Source organism: Mastigoproctus giganteus, chromosome 2 (genome assembly GCF_048544385.1).
Source record: "Mastigoproctus giganteus isolate SK-2022 chromosome 2, ASM4854438v1, whole genome shotgun sequence".
Taxonomy (NCBI): Eukaryota; Metazoa; Arthropoda; class Arachnida; order Uropygi; family Thelyphonidae; genus Mastigoproctus; species Mastigoproctus giganteus.
Genome location: NC_143576.1, coordinates 88,932,377 through 88,956,285, shown reverse-complemented (window position 1 = coordinate 88,956,285; position 23,909 = coordinate 88,932,377). Strand labels below are relative to the sequence as shown.

The following is a 23,909-nucleotide window of genomic DNA, read 5'->3' as shown; positions in this document are numbered from 1 at the left end:
GACATAGGTGTTGATGTCTGGAATAACATCTCACTACGGATAGCACTGTGGGCAGAGAAAGGTGGTGGATGAATGTAGGACCTCTGATACATCTCTAAATGGTCTAGGTTAGGTGTCAATCCTTGCAGACCATCTGTATCCCTTCATCATGCAACCACAGGGTTGTTGTTATTTTGGATTTTAGGAGCATTAGCAACTAAGGCCATATTGCTCCGGTGATATGCAGTGGTTATTCCCTGACTTTTCCATATCCTCCGTATTTGGTGGATCACGGGCTCGAACCACGGTCTAATCAAGAAGTGTGTGCTACCCACTGCTGCTCCTGCCCACCTGGCTACGGAGGCGGCAAACCACAGGGAAATGGAGTATTCCAGCAACACAATGTGCCTCCCCCACAGAGCCGCAGTGACTAGAACATAGGCTGAAGAGCATTCTGCAGATTTTACCACCATGGAATAGCCTCCCCATTCACCAGACACGAACCCTGTGGAGCATCTTTGGGATGCCATGGAAAGGTCCATTTGAGCTTTGGCTCCTCCACCCAGGAATGCGACAGAATTATGACAGTGGTGCAGCAAGCATGGATGGGAATACCTGTGGGACTTTTGTTAACTAGTGGACTCAATGCCTTACTGTGTGATTGCTCTTATCCAGGTGAAAAGTGGGCCTACCCGTTACTAGGTAGGTATCCCATGATCCCTGTCCACTTAGTATAGTATACTTTAAACATTAGCTTACTTAACATTTTTCTTTCTGTGAATTTATTTATTTTATTAAAACAGAACATGCATTACAGAACACCCAATTACTGTTGACATGTAACAGAATGAATATAATTATAATAATTACAAAATTAGTAATGAATGTAATAATAATAAATTAGGAAATTATTGGGATAAAAAAAAAAAACAAATATATGTATATATATATATCTAATCAGAATATATCACTTGTTGTACCAAGATAAGGTGCAAGGACATTAATGACATGCTGTGAGTTGTCAGGGTAATTTAAACTGAATTTTTTGGAATTGTGGAGAGTCTGTTCGTGGAACTGTATTACTATCACTGTTGGATGAATGGATATGGAAAGTCTATTTATATCTCGTTGATATCTAATATTATATTAGCCATTCTGATTGATTCAAGAAAGATACCATTGCAGATTTAACCACTTCAAAAATGTTGAGTCAAAGTTTTGTTCATAACAATGGCCTTACCGGCTAAACTTTGTGGTCAGGACATTTCCAATGCATCTACAGAAAGAGATCTGAACTGAACTCAGGTTTTGTTTTTATAAACTGGCTGAATATTCTCCCACACTTAGCACTGCTACTGTCAAGGGTAAAGGAAAAGGCTTTTGCTTTTTGTAAGTGTTACTTTTGCTTTTTGTAAGTGTTACTCAGCCAATTTTTAAATTCTCTGCAGTGGGACCAACTAATGATGCTATGAACAGCAAATTATAAATGGGAAGCATTCAGGGAAGTAATCATAGAATCGCTTTTCATACCAACAAAGAAATCCTGTTCAAGGCTTAGACCTAAATGGATGTCAGTTAAACTGTTAAAACAAGTTGGGAAGAAGTAAAGTGCATGGGATGAACATAAATTGTCAGGTGATCCAGAAACCTATGGTAGATAAAAATCAGTCTGTAATCAAGTGATAAAGGAAGTTAGGCAAATGATGAGAAGTCTCTGGCAAAGACAGTAGTAGGAAAGGGTTGAATCACATTGGGCCACTTGATGTCAATAAGTTAACTGTTGATAACCCTACAGGTTGCTGAAAAACTGAATAGGTATTTTGCATCTACATTTACACATGAGGAATTCTTTAAGGTAGGGGATGCAAGAAGTTTATCAAACTTTAATGGGGAGCTAAATGACTTTTTGATAACTGAAAGGAAGGTGAAAGAGGAATTGCTGAAGCTGAACATAAAAAAGGCACCTGGGGTGGATGAGATCTATTCCATCATATTAAGAGAAGCAGCAAACAAGTTCAGCAAGCCTTTAGCCCTAATTATAAAATCATCCTTGGATTCAAAGGAGGACCCTATGAACTGGAGATGTGCAAATGTATCCCCAAATGTATACACTTGGAATTCAGGAAGACTTTTACTACTGTTGCACAAAAAGATTGCTGTATAAACTGGAAAAATGTGAATTAAGGGCAAGTTACTACTATAGATAAAGGAATGGTTAAGTGGAAGAAGATAGAGTGGTTATCAATGAGCACTTTTCTTCATGGACTAATGTTATCAGTGGAGTTCTCCAGGGTTCAGTGCTTGGTCAATTTTTGTTTCAACATTTATTAATGATATTGATGAAGGTACATTAACACTTAACGTCAAAGTTTTCAGATGATACAAAGGTTGGCAGGGTGGTTAACAACGGTAATCAGGATGAGCTGCTGCAACACGATCTAGGAAAATTGGGTTGATGGGCTGAGAAATGGCAATTGAAGTTTTACATTGATGAATGCATGCATCAGTTGAAACTGTTTAAATCTAGCTTTCTTTTTAACACTTCTCTTTAGATAGCAGCAAATTTCCATCAAGGTACTGCATATAGGTAGTAGTACATGGAAAATGAAAGACCTGGGGGTGGGGGTGATTGTGAAGTCAGATATGAAATTGAAATTCTCTGAGAAGCACAGACATGCTGCCAGGAGAGCTCATGGGGTTGTCAATGATATACAGATACTCTGTTAGCAGGGATAAGGATGTGATTATCCTCTCATACAAGGCAACAGTTAGGCTGCATCTTGAGTACTATCTACAGATCTGGAGGTCTCACTTTAGAAAGGATGCAGATCTGCTAGAATGGGTGCAGAGAAGTGCAACCAGATTGGTGAAGGGAACAAAAGGGTGCTGTTACCTAGAACAGCTTCAGTTCTGCAACCTGCAGCATCCTGAGACTAAGCACCCAAGGGGTGATCTGATTGAGGTGTTTTAGGCCTTGAATGGATTGAGTAAGCTGAATGTATATATAATGGCATACTTCCTCTTTCTGAGGCTACACACAGAGGGGACATAAATTTAAGTTGAGGAAGGATGGTTGCAAGTTGGATATGTGGAAGTTTGCCTTCAGCCAGCAGACAGTTCATTGTAAGAACAGGCTTCCATCTATTGTTGTGGAAGTAGATGGTTTGAATAAATTCATGGAAAGTATGGATTGGAGAACTGTGTAGTACCCTTCTCCCCCCACCTTTTTTTTTTGCTGATGCTATATAAGCTTGCTTTCTTGCATCATTTGGAAATTGATTACCATAGCAGATTAAACCAGAATTATCATTCTGGTTTAATCTGCTATGGCAATCAAATTTCCAAATGGAAGTAGGAGATTTGAAAACTATCAGTAAAATAAATTTGCACATAACTTTGTTCAACATATCTAGGAATAATGCTAAGTACATGGATGTGAAGTATGTTGGATTAAAGAGCTATATTCAGATTTTCAAACATTACATTTAAAAGAAACAGGCAAACTGCTTTATTCAAGTCAGAAGAGAAACATGAACAAACTTTGTGCATGGGTGAAGATAATATTCCTAGAATTATCAGCTTGCTTGGCCTGTTCAGGATTACTTTCACTAGAAGTTTCCAATTCAAAGTTCTTTTCTTGGTGAGTTCATTAAATTTGTCTTCTTTTGGATCATGAACTGGGTTTGGATATGAGTCAGTGGCACTCACTACTGATCACTCATTTTACTTTTCAATTTGGTAACTTTGAAAAGTGCTCATATGGCTTTTTAAACCCACTACTAACCTCTTCTTTAACACTTTCACTCTGTGCTTTTCCAGTAACCTTTTTTGACCCAGAATTGAAAACTACAGAATTGATTCACTCTGGATTAGGAAAAGCATAGACATTTTTCAGCTTTCTTCTCACTATGGCTGAATTAATCAGCTACTGGCAAGGTTGCTTGACAGAAATATATGGTTTTTCTTCTATCAAATCAAAAGAAAATCATTCTAGTCAGGTGATTTCTCTGAGTGGATTAAAAATTCCATGGTGCACATTTGCATCATGATGCAGTTAACATGTTAAACACTCTTGTTAAAGATTGCCAGTGTACACACAATTCAAAATCTTTCTTAAGCAGTGGCATACATCAGTTGAAATTGTTTAAAATATATCTTTCTTTTTAGCACCTCTTTAGATAGCAGTAAATTTCCATCAAATATTTGCCTACTTTCACAGGAAGATATGTAGCTTCCTTTTTGACACAAATTCATAAGATGGCAAGGACAGCCTTTACCACCAAGTGCTTGATCTCCTCTTTTAATACCCTTTTCACTCTTGCATTTGGGCCTATCATAAAAGGCATGTTACCAATGCTAAGTGCCAGCCATTTCTTTGAAGGAATCCCACATGTTTCTTGTTGTTCAGAAGATGTACCCTGTACAGCCACCTTCCAATGCTGGTCTAGAAAGCAAACTGCTTTCAATCTGACAAAAATTTTAAACATCACCACAACGGGATATAGCTTGGATCACTTTGTTTACTGCCATTTCACTATAAGGAAACATCTTTGTGAACAATGTATACTTGCATGATCAGCATGGCTCAGAGGAAGCTTATGTTCTATGGAACAAGTTGCAAAGAAACATTCAGCACATATATCATTACCATAAAATGCAACATTTTTTTTTGCATTTCTTTCTACATTTGCTCTCCTTATGTTTATGTCACATCTACATAGAAACTCCTAAATATATATCTTCTGAAATTTTACATAATATTTCCTTGGCATCTTGCTTCTTCTTCTTCTTTAATGCTGCCGAATGGCGTTTGCGACTTCGTTTTGATATTGTTCTCTGTCTAGCGCTGCGTGTAGAATTTGTGCTGTTGTCATGTGAAGCCAGGTGTTGATGTTATCTAGCCATGCCATTTTCGGTCTGCCTGGGCGTTTCTTGCCTTCGATCTTTCCCTCCAGGATGAGTGGTAGTAGGTGATATTTTTGTTGGTTCCTAGCGATGTGACCTAGGTATTTGCATTTCCTGCTGATGATGGTTTTGAGCAGGTCCCGTTCCGTGTGCATGTCCTGCAGGACCTGTGCGTTGGTTATCTTGGCTGTCCACGGAATTTTCAGCATTCTTCGGTAGAGCCACATTTCGAAGGCCTGGAGCTTTTTTGTAGTGGCTGATGTTAGAGTCCAGGTTTCTACACCGTAGAGCAGTATTGGCCAGATGTAGCATTTCAATGTGCGTAATTTGAGCACGATGTTCAAGCTTCTGTCGGTGAGGAGGGTTCTCCATTTGGTGAATGCCTGCCTGGCTTGTTCAATTCTGCTTTTGATTTCGGCCTCATGGTTCAGCTGGTCATCAATGAGCACTCCGAGATACTTGAAGCGGTGTATTTGCTCTAATTTTTCGTTGTTTAGTTTGATCGTGATTTTGCTTGCAGTCCTGCTGACCTTCATCACCTTTGTTTTCTTTTTGTTGATTCATAGCCCCCATGCTTGGCTTTCTATGTCCACTTCGTTCAAGATGGTCTGTAAATCTTGTTCTGAATCCGCTATTAGTGCTGTGTCATCGGCATATCTTAAGTTATTGATGTAGTGTCCGTTAACTTTTATGCCGATGTTCTTGTCAGCCAGTGTTTGGTCGAAGATCATTTCCGAATAGATGTTAAAAAGAATGGGAGATAATGGACAGCCTTGCCGGACGCCTTTTTTTATTGGAATTGGGTCTGTCAGATCGTTGTCATAGCGAAGCCGGGCTGTTTGATTCCAGTAGAGAGTTGTAATAAAGTTGATATCATTGTTTTCAAGCCCAAGTTTTCTCAGTCGGTCAATTAGGCGGTCGTGGTCTACTGAATCGAAGGCTTTCTCGTAGTCAATAAAAGGCATCTTGCTGAAAGATATTATTAATTAGCTTTGCACTACCATTAGAAACAATGGAAATGAAATGAGTGCACATAACATTTCTATTTTGCAATATAGACTATCAGAGCACACCTGATGGCCAATTCATTAAAGAATATAAGGAGAAATTTTCAAAATAAAAGAAAAATCCATTTTAATATAATAACTTTATATTTTGTTTATTTATTATTTTTTTTAAAATCAATAATCTTTTAAAATTTTACTGTCATACGTGATATGGATGATATTCAGTTTAAAATATACAGGAAACCAACTAACACTGGTATGTTTTTGCATTACAAAGGTTACCATCCCTTCACTTATAAAAGATCGATAATCCTAAACCAGTTTCTTAATGCATATAATACCCTACTTCCAAATCTGCATTGAACTCAGAAATACAAATATTAATAAACAGGTTCCGAAACCGTGTCTACCCTTTATCAATAATAAGTCATACCAAAAGAACAAGAAAAAAAACCATTTACATAATCCTGCACCTATAAATAATAGCAATTTAATAAAAAAAATATTTTATTTCCTTCCCATATATAGAGCAATGGTATATTCAACTGAACAAACTTTTTAAAAATACAGAATTTAAAATAGTATCAAAATCAATGAGAAAACTACATGTAGTTTTAAACAGTCACTCTATTCAATCCTCCTCTGCATTCCAAACTAATGATTTAGTCTATAATATATCCTGCAAAAACTAATTCTTCATATCAAGATTCAACACGATACACATTAGAAACGAGACATTGCATCAATCCTTGCTTCGCATTCCTCTGCCTCAGAATTGGCATTACGCACAGTTAATGAAGGACATACTTTCTTGTTTAATGAAGCAAAGATTCTTAATATTCAACATAATTATACAATACTAATAGCGGAAACTCTCAAAATAAAGTTACATGAAAACTCGATTAATGTTCATTGCCCCTTTCTCATTTCAGACTTCTGGTCTTTTACATGCATGTGCCAAGAAAGTGACTAATCTCTCGTCTTTAAATTCCATCCAACATACCGCTTTGTTCACTTCAATTGTATCTGCATAATATTCGTATTCGTTTTTATTGATTTTAATGATGCCAATGGCTTTTTTCATTTGTAAGTAGTGGTTGGTGATTTACCGTATTCCTATGTGTCAGGGTTGGAGCTGTTAAACTATTGGTACTGGATATGTTAGATCATCGATTTTCCTTCGAGTGCAAAAATACATTTAAGTAATTTCACTAAATCCATCATATCTAATTTGTATAATAGTGAGTGTTGATAATGAAGCATTTTACAAGAAATTACTGAAGCAAACCTCTTATTTATTTTTTAAATAATTAATTTATAACAAAAACATATTGAACCTCGTTCTTATATTTATTAATTTAAGAAGTTTATGAAATAATAGCATATTTGTGCATTCCTGTCCTTTGTAATATCTATATGTGTGGTAAAGATGCAGTAGAAATCAAGTGTCTCTATGAAGGATATTGAATGACTGTGTAACAAGGAGGATCACTGATTAAGCTGTCTGCTCCCTTGGACAGAGACAAGAATTTTTTGAAAGCATTTGGCCCAAAGTGAAAAGAATATTTTATTGTAAGTCAAATTTGAAATTTCTGCAGAGTAAACAGCTGCTCAGAAGCAAAAGATAAAACCAAGTTTTTTTTTGGACATATAAAAAATTAATATTTATGATAATTATGCCAAGAACAACATTCAGATCAACAAAAAAAAAAAAAAAAAAAAGGACTGTAGTATTTCTCTTGAATAGCATAAAATATTTTTAGATTCACTCATTTAGTGAAATTGTTTTTTTTTTCTATTCCCCCCTTTTTTCATGATTTTAGTATTAGTAGTTGCAAATGATACAAGAAAGCTAGCTTATAAACACCTGCAAAAAAAAAAAAAAAAAACTTCCCACATCACCTGTCCATCCCCTCCGATGGTTTTTCTTTTGTATTGACTGTTCTTTTTTATTTGTTATATATTTATTTATTTTAATTTTTTTCTCCTTCGCCACGACCCTGACAGGACTGTATATCATAATTTTGTTGATTACTGATATCAAATAAAAAAAATTTATTTATATTAAGTTAATGAAACATTCACAAGGTACCAAAACATTTTTCAGATGCAACTATTACTAGTAGCATGCATATCACCTGTTTTAAGATATGAAATTCTCATATCTCTTTAATTACTTATTTCTGATTCTCCAAAAATTTATAAATATACCATAATTAAGAGCTTCTGGAGCTGTCCACTTAATTGGTATTTGCTTCATGCCATCAGAAACTGTGTATTCTTCTTCTTCCCGAGACATACCAAAATCAGATATCTTGACTATGTTGTTTTTTCCAACAAGACAATTTCGAGCTGCAAGGTCTCTGTGAGGGAGAGAGAGAAAAAAAATGAAGTGCCTAATGACCGACAATAAATATGAAACAAATTCATCAGTGCTTTAATAAATGGCAGAATGAATGCAATATATTTGTCATTTTAGCATTATCACTATTTCATAATCAGATGCCCAAATGAAGCATCAATGCTTTTCTTAATTTCAATAAATATGAAAAATAATCAACGTATCAAGAATTATATATATTCCATATCAGTGCTCCAAAACCACAAAGCTTTTCTGTGAATAAAAAAAAAAAAAAAAGGACAAAGTATTTCAATAAATCCAAATCCTGGTTGTTGTGTGAGGTTTAGAGGAATAAGTTCCTCTTGGGCCAAATTTTCCCCATTCACAATTTTTTTTAATGCCTTCATTCCAAAAAATAGTTAAGTTTTGTCACAAATGGATGTAGCTCAAGTACTGAAATAGCTCATGAAGGTTAGATAGCCAGTTAAAAGCAGTTTTAGATACTGAAATAATGGGGATGGTCAATGAAAATATACTTATTAGGTGAGTCTGGTCTGACAAACTATGCACTGAGGAGGGCTTTCCTCCATAAGGAAAGATGAACTAGGAAGGAATGACTGATATGAAGTCTAACTAGTACTCTCTCTTCCCATGTTATGACTGAATCTCGATTTCCATAGTTTTCATTCATTCATTTTTAACTTGTGCTTGCCATAGTTGAGACCAGTGGTTTCTGAATTCTGCCTATATGACCTTTTTATGATATGTATAGGGCATTTGAAAAGGATGCGAGGGTTATATCATGGGGGTTTTTTGTGTGGCAAGATCAGCTTTTTTTTTTTTTTTTTCAGACAATGCCAGAGTAGCCTGAGATCCAGCAAAATGTCACAGTTTGGTTGGACTCATTGGAAGAGAGTAACTATGATTGAATGCTCTTTCATATAAGATGTGGAGGAAAGGTTACTTCTTATGGAAGAGAATGCACTATGAGGGACTGAAGACATCAAGGCACACGAAACAAAATTCAATAACGCAAACAAGAGCTAATTAAATGGCATAGAGTTCAGCAGTGAAACTGCCATGTTACAGGTAATGAGACTGTAGTGGTAAAAGAAGGGAAGACTGCCACAGTGCTCCTGCGTGTCAGAGTCAGACATTAAGTAAGTGGCATGTAATTGTTTAAGTATTCAATATTAAAAGGTATGACAGTCTTTTCCCACTGCTGAAAATGGTCAACAAATGATGCAAGGATAAGTTACTAAGGTGCAGCTAATAATACTGGGTCCTGATATACGTTGCATAGCTCAATATTCCAGGCCTGAGTCAGTTCCATTAGTTGGAGAGAAGCAGTCAGTTTTCATCTGGCTTACTGTTGTAAAAGAAATCCCATACAGATATCTCCAACTAGGATGGAAAGGTAGACTAGAATTTTAGAAGCACAGAGAAAAGCATCTGATTAAGGCGTAACAGGGTTCATCTGCTTCAACATAAATGCTTTTAACAACTATAAAGCAGCAACTGCTGTAAAATAGTTTTCCTAGAAGAGTCATATATTGGAGATTTATAGTCTAGACAAGATCTGATCATTACTTTATAAAGATGTAATAAGGTGTAGATGTTGGCATGGATGACATAGATTGGAGTATATTTAATATTTTCAGGCAAATGGTTTGCAGGTGAGTCACATGGGCCTGCAAGTTTAGTTAGTTGTCCAGTATTTAAATCTAAAAACTTGGGAGCATTAACCAGCAGAACTGGAATATTATTAATGTAAGTTGTGAATTAGTGAAGTCCACATTGTTGGCATCAGTTCAGTTGTTGTTGTTATTTGGTTTTTAGGAGCATTAGCAACTAAGGCCATATTGCTCCAGGATTATGCGGTTCATTCCCTGACCTTTCCGCATCCTCCGTATTTGGTGGTGACGGGCTCGAACCCCGCTCTAATCAAGAAGAATGTGCTACGCACTGCTGCTCCTTCCCACCTGGCTATGGAGGAGCGCCATCAGTTCAGTTGTTTAGTTTTTAGGAGCATTAGCAACTAAGGCCATACTACTCTGGTAATATGCGGTGGTCATTCCCTGACCTTTCTGTATTTGGTGGTGACGGGCTCGAACCCCAGTCTAATCAAAAAGCGTGTGCTACGCACTGCTGCTCCTTCCCACTTGGCTACAGAAGAACACATTGTTTGCATCAGTGGATTTCGGTTCAGTCAATGGTATTCCCTTAAAGATGCAAGATATTCACCTCCACAATCTAAGCATGAAGAGAACATTCCTAGGACGATGTCCATTTCCACTTGCAGTCTGCCAAACCCCATGTACTTTTTCTGACAGAATCTCAATTATCGGTTGATTCAACTACTGCTCATCTCAGTTGCCCAAATTATTCTCTGTATGATTCTTTTTGCCTCAAAGATGGTACTTGTGCATATGTCCGTTCTGATATTCGCTGTCAGAGACTTGGCAATTTGGAATCTCCTCTCTTTGATCTTCTCTGGCTTAAAATCTCTCTGCCTCATTCTGTCAAATTCATCTGTTGTCTCTACCATTCTCCCAACTCCACTAATCACTTGAAGCTCTTTGACTTCCTCTCTTTGCAACTTTACTAACAGTGAGGTAATTTTCCTTGGTGATTTTAATGTTCACAACTCTAGATGGCTTCCGTTTTCTAGTCACACCGACCCAGCTGGATGAGATGCTGAGGCTTTTGCAATTACTAATGGCCTCGCACAGATTGTTCATTTACCTACCAGAATACAGGACAATCCTAGCCATACAGCCAACACGCCTGATTTTTTACTCATAAACAACCCGTCTAAGTATACGGTCGAAGTGAGTAGCCCTTTAGGCACCTCAGGTCGCAGCTTGGTGATTGTCTCTTCTACAATGGAGCCTTTATCTCATGGCTATTCCCAACCTCATGTTGTTTGGCATTACAAGGATGCAAAATGGGATGTCCTCTAAGATTTCTTTTCTTCTTTTCCTTGGTCGGATTACTGTTTCAAAACTTCTGATGTCAATGTTTGCTCAGATCGTGTTAGTGAAATTATTCTTGTAGGAATCGAATCCTTTATTCCGCACTCCACTTTAAAATCTTGTCCTCTATCTAAACCTTGGTTTTCCAATAAATGTACTGAAGATGTTCAAGAGAATAATGTTGCATATCTTAATTGGCTTGTTTCCAATTCTTCAGTTTCATTTTCTGCCTACACCAAAGCTTGCAACAATTGTAAAGCAGTTATTAATCAGTTCAAACTAGATTTTGAACAAGCTAAGAGTAGGAAACTTGCTTCTTGCCCTAATGGTAGCCGAGCATTCTGGTCTCTTGCCAAAGCTATTGGCTGCAACTTTTGCCCATCTCTGCTCCCACCTCTGTCAAAACCAGATGGTTCTCTTGTCACTTCAGCCAAGGATAAAGCTGACCTGCTAGCATCCCATTTTTCTTCTAGCTCATGTATTAATGATCTTGGTAAAACAACTGCCACCATTCCCAACACACTCCATTTAATGCCTCCTGTGTTCCTCTGTCACAAGGATGTCAGAAAGATTTTGACAAAACTTGATGCTCAGAAAGCTCCAGGTCCTGATGGTATTTCTCCACTTGTTCTCAAAACCTGTGCTTCTCAACTTACTCCTCTTCTTTGCTGCCTTTTTTCACTTTCTTATTCAAAAGGTGTATTTCCTTCTGCTTGGAAATTTGCTCATATCCAGCCAGTTCCTAAAAAGGATGACAATTCATCCCATCCAATTATCGTCCTATTGCAATTACTTCTACTCTTTCTAAAGTAATGGAGAAATCAATTAACCGCCAACTCTTAAACTACCTAGAAACCTTCCGTCTGATCAACGATCGCCAGTAGGGATCCCGTCAGTGTCGATCCACTGGTGACATTCTGGCTTATATTACCCATTTATGGACAAATTCAATGGAAAAGTTTGGTGAAACACAAGCAGTTGCCTTTGACATCTCAAAGGCTTTCGATCATGTTTGGCATAAAGGTCTTCTAAACAAGCTTCCATCTTATGGTTTGCCAACTGCTTTTTGTAATTGGTTATCCAGTTTTCTCTCTGATTGCTCACTGAAGGTGATGGTAGATGGCTCTCTGTCTTCTAACTTCTCCACAAATGCTGGCTTCCCGCAAGGTTCAGTTCTTTCCCCCACTCTGTTCCTCTTGTATATTAATGATCTTCTTCCATTAACTGGAAATCCTATCCATAGTTTTGCCAATGATAGCACATTGCATTCCACTTTGAGAAACCTTGCCCTGCTCAATCAGCTTCAACTTCTCAAATATCCGCTACCAATTCCTTAAATGCCAATCTCCAGGTAATTCTCCAGTGGGGCAAAGACAACTTAGTTGATTTCAATCCTTCTAAAACTCAGTCTTGTCTTATATCTCGCAAAATGGATTCTTCTGCTCCGATGCTTATCTTTGTTGACACTCCGATTTCTAGGCAAGATGATATATCTCTGTTGGGGATTACCCTGATTTCTAATCTCTCTTGGCACAAGCACATTACAAATATTGCTTCCTCTGCTTCTAAAAACTTGGTTTTCTCTTTAGCTCTCGGCATTACTTTTCTTCCAAACAGCTGTTCACTCCGTACAAATCGCATATTCACCCTATCATGAATATTGTTCCCAGATCTGGGATGGTGCCCCCAAAACCTCTCTCAGGCTTCTAGATTCCATTCAGAAGAGGGCAGTTAGGTTAATTAATTAATGACTCAACTTTAGCAGAGTCTCTCCATTCTCTGTCTCTTCAATGTACTGTTTTTGCTACATGCCTTTTCTTCAGATACTTCCATGAGCACTGTTCTTCTGAATTGGCTTCTATAATTCCCACTTTCTTTTTCAAAACAATCTGAACACGTGCCGCCACCAGCCAACATCCATTTACTGTCCAACTTCAAACTCACAGAACCAATTTTTCATCTTCCTCATTTATTTATTCAACTGCTGTTTTCTGGAACAACCTTCCTTCGTACGTATTTCCTGAAAATTACAGTCTTCAGAAGTTCAAGTCTAATGTCAACAAATATCTTCTTTTGTCTTCTCAACCTCCAACCCAAGCATGGTACTAAGTACTATAGGTTCTAATTCATCTGATGTTTGGGGCTTTCATAAAAAAAAACCCAGACCATTGATGGTATTCAAGGGCTGGTGTAAATGTTGGATCTCAGTGATGCTAATCTGAAAATTCCATCAGCATCATCAGACTTCACTCCTACATACAACTACCCATGTTGAGAGGCCAACAATATTGTTGAACTTAAAAGAACACTGAAATGTAATTTCAGTGTTATTTTAAGTTTGAAGCAAAAAAATTTATTTAGCATGTGGAAGGTATTAGAACCCATATTCAGAAGTGCCAGGCCATTGTTTTAAGCATGTGCTTGATATTCCAACCCCTACCACTTATATCAACACTAGGTCTGGCAAGGATCAAATCCATAAGTTACTGGATTTGGGAGGTTCAACTGTATCCAACATTAATACATTAAGATCACTAGTTGCTAATGCAAAGGTTCTCAATGTCATTTGAATACTTAGCAAAACTGTAGTTATTCTCCCACGTGAAAATTCTAATATTAGAAACATATTTTAAACTAGTCTCGAGGTAAATAATCTTATTTAGCAGAAACATATAAAGATGCATATGATGTCAGAATGGAACATATCTACTGCAGGTCAAGCGTTTAATGCATTTAGATTAAAAATAATCTTAGCAAAGTGACTGCTTGTATTAAATTTTGTATATTAATTCCCTTCATTATGCTATCTTAGTAACACAAAATCTGTGGTAAACAAATCTGGTATTACAAAGAATATGTCCTGAAGAGGGAAGGGCTACATTCTCAAAATGGAATACGAGATTAGTATTCATATTAAAATGGCAAAATAATGAGAAGCTAGGCTATTTCTGCAGCTCCCAAAAAAAACCATGAGATAAACCAATCAGATGTGAAAGTGAAAGATTCTGACATTGAAATGTATGATCTTTAGAATTAAACTGTTAAAAAAAAGGAGATTAATCATGTAATAAAAATATATAGGAAAGGTTAAGATTTTCAAATAGCTTCTGAGTTATGATGAAATTTAATCTGATTTACTTGAGAAATCACCTAATATCTTGTCTCACAATATGATAACCAACACTGACCATTCAAAAAAAGTGGAGGGAAAAAAAAAAAAGAAGTAATAACCAAGCAATATGTGATATTGAAAAAAAATCATACTGTTAAAATATTATTAAAGAAAATAATTACCTATGTATACAATTCTTGCTTTCCAGATATTCCATACCTCTTGCTGCATCAATACATATAGTTAGCATTTCTTTTAATCTGAGCATTAATTTATTTGTTCGTAAATGGTTTAGCAAAGATCCACCTACAAAATTAATGGCAAAATCAATGAGCAAATAATTTTATTGGTAATTAAAATTAAAAATTAATTTTCAATTATTAATAATAATTAATTATTTCAGAATAATATATAATATTCGACAATTAATAATATTGTAAAATATTATATTCATATCTTCTAAATTAGAAGGTACATAGAAATTAATAGCCCCCCCCCCCTCTTTCAGAAATAATCAGTATATTACCACATTATTATTCTAAAAGCCAAATATTTCTGTGTATTAAGCTTGGCACTGTTTCAAATATTTTCAGCAACAAGAACTTGGCTAAAACTCTCAATATAGCTCATCCAATGTAAATGCAAAGTCACACACATACACTTTAGTCCTTCAGAACAGTACAAGGGGGCTGCTGATCAAGTTGTCAGCCTATAATACAAAAAAAAAAAAAAAAAAAAAAAAAAAGGTAATCCATGTACAGGTGATCCCCGTTTAATGCTGATAATTCGTTCCAGAAAAACAGGGCGCTAAGTGAATCCGTGCTAAGCGAGCGCCGCATTCCCATAAGGTAACATGTATTTGTGAGTTGCGGTCAGTGCCATAGGATATTTCCTGATCAATAATAAACGGTAGTGAAAAGATGCCCAAATGTCGGTCAAAATATTTAATATTCAAATATTTGTACATATAAAATATTCTGCATTACATACGTATATAATTATGTGGTAACTACTTACGTATCAAAATTAAACTTAAAATTCCAATTAAAATAATGAATTTAATTGATGAATTTAATCATGAAAAATGTGTCGATTTTGGGTTGAACTTTGGCCCTCTTCCAAATAAACTAAAAGGGGTATTAATTTTAAATCCCCCGCAGCGTTACCACCCCACAATAAAGTCAACGGTCCTTCACCGCTTTGAAACCTGGCATGTTTTTTGCTTCTTTCAATATGAAACTTCTTTTAGGCATTCGTTTCCACAAAAGTCCTACTTCATTTATGTTATAAACTTGTTGAGAAGTATAACACACAATACCCTTCTTCAATAATTTTAACAAGTTCTTTTTTGAAAGTTTCGGCTCCTTGATCTGCACTTGCGGCTACTCCCTAGATTTTAAATCTATTCAACCAGCCCTTACCAGTTTTAAATGGTTCCACATTTTTTTTTTTTTTTAGGCGAGTTTTCTTCAGATCATCATATTGGCTAATCTCTCTCTCTCTCTCTTTTTTTATAATATTTAACTTAACTGAATTCTGCATTGGACATTATCTTCAATAAAATTAGTTAAAGTCTTTTCCATTTAAATCCTAATAGCCAGCCTAGCCCTAGTTGCTTGCAGTGGAACAGCTATCTTTCCCACAGCTAAAATTAATTCTTTATTTTTTTATAATTGTTCTTACAGTTAAACTTACAAGTCCTAAATTATGGCACACATCCGCTTGTCTTTGACCGAATCGATTCGCTTCAAAACGTCTAATTTAATTTTCAAATTCAGTCTTTTTCTTACATTTATAGTCTTCGTACTGCACCCAGACGTTGTTTTTTCATTCTTATCGGCCATTATTAACTCTTCGAAAATGTAACTGCGTTAGTTGCATTAATTATGATACAATGTTCGAGTAAACTGTCCATTACGCACGATGTCTAATACTATGCTGAGTGATTACTATTACAAATATTACAAGCAATATATTTGATCATTTTTTAAAATGTTGATCTCGGAGCTACGTAACAAGTAACAAGTCACTGTACTGCAATTAAATTAGAGTGCAAGAAAATTTCACTGAGCGTGGGAAACGTTTTAATGCTGTTTTGCTATTCATTTTCAAGCTATCGACTCCATCAAATGAAACGATTTCGTTAAATATGCCAAAAATGCAATCTGTAAAAGAGCGTTATAGTGATCTGTGACGGTGTCATAGTCAGATAGGGGTTATAATATAAGAACAACATTATAGCGAATCAGCGTAAAGCGAACTGCGTTATAACGGGGGCCTGCTGTATAGTTTATTCAACATATTTGCCTTTCAACTCCACACATTTTCTACAACAATGTTCCAGCATTTGTAAACCTCTCTAATAGAAACTGAAAGACTGTTCCCTAAATCAGGCTTCTATTGCTCATGTCATGCTATCATTTGATGCAAAGATGAGACCTGTTAAATATTTTTTTGAGATATGGAAAGAGATGGTAGTCAGAGGATGCAAGATCTGGTGAATGATGAAGAAGCTGAAAGCCTGGTCAGTCAATTTGGCATGTGTTTGGTGTGCTGTATGCCAGAGCATTGTCCTGTATTTTTGGGTGAGTGTTCCCCCACATTTGGCCTTCAATTCCTCCTTAAGTTTGTCCAAAAGTCAAAGAATAATGCTCAGCAGTTATTATTTTACCATTTTCCAGGCAGTCAACAAAATCCCATCCTTGTCCCAAAAACCAGAGGCCCTGACCTTCCCAGCAGACTTCTTGGGGTGGGACTCCTTTGGCCAGGGGGAGGAAAGGAGCCACTGTGCCACCACTCTTAATTGTTCTTTGGTTTCTGGAAATGTGGTGTTTTATTGTGATGCCAAAAAATCACTGCCGCCACACAAAATAGCAAAGAATGGTAATTGAAGAAAGGACATGCTGTTGCTTTTGATCAGCATCCATACATTTGGGGATGCATTTGGCAGAAAGCTTCCACATGTCCAAAATATCATGAATAATGTATCCAGTATGTTCCCTGGACATGCCTAGTCTCAGATATCCGTTTAGCAGAACTTCATCTATCAGAGAGTATCATAGTGTGAATGGCATCAACATTTTCAGGCACTATTGCAGAAAATGGTCTTCCTGTCCTCTGCATCCTCAGTGTCAAAAAACCCATTTTAAATTTTGCAACCCAGTTTTGATGGTTAAATAACATGAACACTGCTCTTCTAACTCACCAAAATACCAGTATTTCCTCTGGTATTTTCCCCTGTATAATCAGGCATTTCAACTGTTCTGCCTTTAAGCTTTGCTGAAAATGATGTTTTGGACTAATATCCTTTCTGCAACCTATAAAAAAAATAAAAATGGATATTACTTATTTTTTTTTTAGACAAATGGGCTATTTAACATTGAAAGATATTATTTCATAATTTGACACCCACTTGTAAAAAAAAAATAATAATAAATAAAAAAGGAAGGGGTTGAAAAGTGGATCCCCCATTTTTCACCCATTTGGAGAGGTGTGGGTTTAATTCCCATCCAACTGGAGGAACTTCTGGAATTTATAAAGTCCTCTTCAATCAAGATTATAAAAAGTTAGCTAATCTCAGACAGAAGGCGGCTTACCTAATGAATTATCTGAAGTTTTTCAGCCCATAATGTAGTTTCCTGAAAAGTTTTTGACTAGTATTTATATAATAGCATCATATCCATCTGAGATAGATAAATACTTTTGCTACATCCTGTGTATCTGCTGACCGTTGAGCTAATGTAAGAGGTGTACTTATGGTAGAAAACAAGACAAAGGTTGTCAGTCTGTCTCTGTTACGTATCCAACAGTTTACACGTATATGAAGTTTGAGTTGTGTATTACAGATTAGACATTCTGGTGGCTTTAAGTAAATGCAGATGAGTTAGGCGGGTGTGACCTGCTCACAGTCTAGGCCTATAACTTCTTGTCTATTATCTCTGATGCTGGATTTTCATGCTTTCAGTTCTTTCTTTTACAGAATAACTTATTTTTAATACACATCGTTGCTTAATAATAAACTTATAGTCTAATAAATGTGCACTGAAGGAAGGACCAATAGTGTGTTTGTTGCAGTTTTGGCTCTACCTAGAATACAGGCATAAGATGATGCTCTGCCTATTTTCATTTAATTTCGTTACAATATCCTAGATCTGTATGAATAATGGATTGTCATTCTTTTTCTTCCACTGCATATCTTGAACTGCATTAACTGAATCTGTGTATATGATAGTGAGCAGTATGGCTTTTGAACATTTGAAGTTTAAAGCTATAATAATTGCATGGAGTTCTGCAGTAAAGCTGCTACATTCAGATGAAAGTTTCTTAGCTATAGTGATACTGTGAAAATTGCAGTCACACTGACACGACTGTCAGTTTTAGATCCACTTGTATACACTGCAGTGAACTGCATATATTGGGTTGTCAGTGATGAATGCAGTTGTGATATGTTGTCGGGATTGGGAATTTTTTCCCTATGTTAAGAGTGATAATTCGTATGACAGTACATAACACATCCAGGGAGGAATTGTAGAAGAGACAGTACGTCATAACTCACTCAAGTCAAGTTGCCAATCAGTAAGTGTAGACCAAAGGCATATTCCTGTTGATGGATTGACTGATGGGTCCTTGAGGTTGTCACAGACATTCTCTCAGATATGCCAGACAAGCTGTTCTTGCTACCTGGGAGTCTAAAACGCTGATGGAACTGATATTCGGGTGACACTCAAGTCAAAGTGGACCCAATTTCGGCAAAGTCCGGACGGTCTATGACAGCCAAATCCTCTGCTTGCACCTTCACGATGGTGGGACTGTTAGTAATCCTGGGTATAACCTTCATGCACAAGTACATGGTGGGTGACCACCCAGGTGTGAACCAACGTAAGCAGGGGTCGAGGTGTGGTGCCCACACCACATGGAGGAACGCCGCCCCTCTATGTTACCAGGCAGTACTAGGTGGTAGATGACTCTCATCAACCGGTGAAATACCACCACTTTGCTTATTGGAGGCTTGAAGTGGTGGAACCCATGTTTAGTCTTTAGTCTCCGGTCAACCCTTCCCTATCTCTTCCATCATGCAGTATGATTGATGATTTTTGAGGTTATGATGAATGTTGTGGCGAGATCCAATATTCCTTACATTTCGAGGGTACAGCTCTAAAACGGTGTTCGCAGGCCGGCCGCTAGTTAGTACACCAGACTGAACCTATTGGTAACTCTCTAGGAAGCTTCCGGATCAGCTAGTGTATAATCTTGCTACCTCTACTCTGCCAGATAGTGACTGGAGGGAGTCCGAGTAGTGTGTATGCGGGGAGCATTGTCGAGGCCACGTTATGTCAAGGATCTGGGTATATTCTTACCACATGTACGCCATATCCAAAAATTTCATTACTTCATACAGCATGTCCCACCCACTTTTTCTTACTATTGAATACACCATGAATTGTCAAAATAATAGAGAAAGCTTATCTGCGAAAAGATCTAAACCTCCCAAGGACTTCCTAATCCATTTCACAAATATACATGGTCTCAATTCTAATCTCAACGATGTCCATTTCCACTTGCAGTCTTCCAAACCCCATGTACTTTTTCTGACTGAATCTCAGTTATCAGTTGATTCAACTACTGCTCATCTCAGATGTCCAAATTATTTGCTGTATGATTCCTTTCGCCTCAAAGGTGGTACTTGTGCATATGTCCGTTCTGATATTCCCTGTCAGAGACTTGGCAATTTGGAATCTCCTCTCTTTGATCTTCTCTGGCTTAAAATCTCTCTACCTCATTGTGTAAAATTCATCTGTTGTCTCTACCGTTCTCCAAATCCACTAATCACTTGGAGCTCTTTGACTTCCTCTCTTTGCAACTTGACTTTCTCCAGTCCAACTTTCCTAACAGTGAGGTAATTTTCCTTGGTGATTTTAACGTTCACAACTCCAGCTGGCTTCCGTTTTCTAGTCACACCGACCCAGCAGGTCGAGATGCTGAGGCTTTTGCAATTACTAATGACCTAGCACAGATTGTTCCTTTACCTACAAGAATACCGGACAATCCTAATCATACAGCCAATACGCTTGATCTTTTTCTCACAAACAACCCTTCTAAGTACAATGTTGAAGTGAGAGGTCCTTTAGGCACTTCAGATCACAACTTGGTGATTGTCTCTTCTCCAATGGAACCTTTATCTCATGGCTATTCCCAACCTCGTATTGTTTGGCATTACAAGAATGCAAAATGGGATGACCTGCGAGACTTCTTTTCTTCTTTTCCTTGGTCTGATTACTGTTTCAAAACTTCTGATGTCAACGTTTGCTCAGATCGTGTCAGTGAAATTATTCTTGCAGGAATGGAATCCTTTATCCCACACTCCACTTTAAAATCTCGTCCTTTATCTAAACCTTGGTTTTCCAATAAATGTGCTAAGGCTGTCCAAGAGAAAAACATTGCATATCGTAATTGGCTTGTTTCTAATTCTTCAGTTTCATTTTATGCCTACACCAAAGCTCGCAACAATTGTAAAGCAGTTATTAATCAGTCCAAACTAGAGTTTGAACAGGCTAAGAGTAGAAAACTTGCTTCTTGCCCTAATGGTAGCCGAGCATTCTGGTCTCTTTCCAAAGCTATTGGCCGCAACTTTTGCCCATCTCTGCTCCCACCTCTGTCCAAACCAGATGGTTCTGTTGTCACTTCAGCCAAGGATAAAGCTGACCTGCTAGCATCCCATTTTTCTTCCAGCTCATGTATTAATGATCTTGGTAAAACAACTGCCACCATTCCTAACACGCTCCATTCATTGCCTCCTGTGGTCTTCCGTCAAAAGGATATCAGAAGGATTTTGATGAATCTTGATGCTAAGAAAGCTCCAGGTCCTGATGGTATTTCTCCACTTGTTCTCAAAACCTGTGCTCCTGAACTTACTCCTATTCTTTGCCGCCTTTTTTCACTTTCTTATTCCAAAGGTGTTTTTCCTTCTGCTTGGAAATTTGCTCATATCCAGCCAGTTCCTAAAAAGGGTGACAAATCCCTCCCATCCAATTATCGTCCCATTGCAATTACTTCTACTCTTTCCAAAGTAATGGAGAAATCAATTAACCGCCAACTCTTAAACTACCTAGAAACCTTCCATCTGATCAACAATCGCCAGTATGGATTCCGTCAGTGTCGATCCACTGGTGATATTATGGCTTATGTTACCCACTTATGGACTAATTCAATGGAAAGGTTCGGTGAAACACAAGTAGTTGCTCTTGACATCTCAAAGGCTTTTGATCGTGTTTGGCATAAAGGTCTTCTAAAAAACTTCCATCTTATGGTTTGCCAACTGTTTTTAGTAATTGGTTATCCAGTTTTCTCTCTGATCGCTCACTGAGGGTGATGGTAGATGGCTCTCTGTCTTCTAACTTCTCCACTAATGCCGGTGTCCCCCAAGGTTCAGTTCTTTCCCCCACTCTTTTCCTCTTGTATATCAATGACCTTCTTCCATTGACTGGAAATCCTATCCATAGTTTTGCCGATGATAGCACATTGCATTCAACTTTCCATTTTGAGAAACCTTGTCCAGCTCAATCAGCTTCAAGTTCTCAAAAATCTGCTGCCAATTCCTTAAATGCCAATCTTCAGGTAATTCTCCAGTGGGGCAAAGACAACTTAGTTGATTTCAACCCTTCTAAAACTCAATCTTGTCTTATATCTCGGAAAAAGGATTCTTCTGCTCCTCTGCTTGTCTTTAGTGACACTCCGATTTCTAGGCAAAATGATATATCTCTTTCGGGGATTACCCTGACTTCTAATCTCTCTTGGCACAAGCACATTACAAATATTGCTTCCTCTGCATCTAAAAAACTTGGTTTTCTCTTTCGCTCTCGGCGTTACCTTTCTCCCAAACAGCTGCTCACTCTGTATAAATCGCAAATCCGCCCTGCCATGGAATATTGTTCCCACATCTGGGGTGGTGCCCCCAAAACCTCTCTCAGGCTTCTTGATTCCATTCAGAAGAGGGCAGTTAGGTTAATTAATGATTCATCTCTAACAGAGTCTCTCCACTCGCTTTCTCATAGACGCACTGTTTCTGCTGCATGCCTCTTCTACAGATACTTCCATGGGCACTGTTCTTCTGAATTGGCTTCTATAATTCCCGTTCTCTCTTTCAAAACAGTCCGAACACGTGCCGCCACCAGCCAACATCGATTTACTGTCAAACTTCAAACCCACAGAACCAACTTTTCATCTTCCTCATTTATTCATTCTGGTGTTTTCTGGAACAACCTTCCTTCATACGTATTTCCTGAAAATTACAATCTACAGAAGTTCAAGTCCAACATCAACAAATATCTTCTTTCGTCTTCTCAACCTCCAACCCAAGCACGGTACTAAGTACTATAGGTTATAATACCTCTCGTGTTTGGGGTTCTCATAAAAAAAAAAATATATATTGGGTTGTCAGTGATGAATGCAGTTGTGATATGTTCTGTCGGGATTGGGAATTTTTTCCCTATGTTAAGAGTGATAATTCGTATGACAGTACATAACACATCCAGGGAGGAATTGTAGAAGAGACAGTACGTCATAACTCACTCAAGTCAAGTTGCCAATCAGTAAGTGTAGACCAAAGGCATATTCCTGTTGATGGATTGATTGATGGGTAGGCTCTGTAAAGATTTTGCCAATTTGGGGAGAAAAGTAGCTTCCAAGTTGGATGATTTAGTTGTCCTTTGAGTTTTGCTGCACAGCTAACTAAAAGAGTTTCTCTGCATAAATGTAAGGGAGGTTCATTGGTTTCATCATAGAGGCTTTGGATTGGAAATGACAAGGTGAAGGCCACTATGATGTTCAGGATCAAGCTATTGTAAGGTGCTTGATCTAGCAGAGTTATAGACATCCAGACATACAGAGCCAAAATCTAGTCATGATTGTATAAGTGCATAGTACACATGCGGCAAAGTAAATCAGTCGGCTTGCCATGTTGGCAGACAGCACTCTTAGGATGTATAATTTTTATATATATATATTACAACCAGGAAGCGGATGCTAGAATAGGAATTACTTGATTGTCCAGTCAGAGTTCTAGGTCTGGATGTAGATTGCATTTCCTACAAAATTGTATCCCAATGGTCTTTTGAGATGAGAGGCAGCAGAAACATTGTTTCTAGTCTATCCAACAATTTTGTGAATTGCACCTTGTACCTGTCTTTCTACCAGTCACATATTGGGAAATGGCAGGAGATAGTGAGGCCATCTGCATAGAGAATGGTAGAGATTATTTTTGGTAGGTTCTGCATTATTGAGTTCATTTTTATGATAAATAAAGTGGCACTAAGTAGTGAACTCCATCCTCTTAGATAAGTTTACAAGATAAATGGTTATGGAATCAAACCTGTTCATGCAGGAAGTTTCTGATGAACAGTGGAGATTGCCCTGCAATTCTAAGTCATATAATATTGTCTATAGTAGCATACAATATGTCATATCTCCAAGCATGTGAAAGGCTTTTCGATGCTAAACGGTATCATAACGTGGTGTTCTTTTCAACAAACGCATTGTGGATGTTTATTTGATTTTTACCTCACAAAAACCACATCGCATGGAATTGAGGTTAT

At 37.4% G+C, this 23,909-nt stretch overlaps 1 protein-coding gene across 1 annotated transcript in view; it reads right to left on the bottom strand.

The window, feature by feature from the left end:
* The window catches only part of LOC150089401 (tyrosine-protein kinase Fer-like), a 171,056-nt gene that overhangs the window by 39,040 nt on the left and 108,107 nt on the right, over window positions 1-23,909 (bottom strand). Inside the window, exons 15-16 of the mRNA XM_090389967.1 lie at window positions 14,502-14,625; window positions 8,103-8,254 (exon numbers count right to left, since the gene is read on the bottom strand). Of these exons, the coding sequence (XP_090246093.1) occupies window positions 8,103-8,254; window positions 14,502-14,625 (276 nt within the window). The remainder of the gene's footprint in view (window positions 1-8,102; window positions 8,255-14,501; window positions 14,626-23,909) is intronic.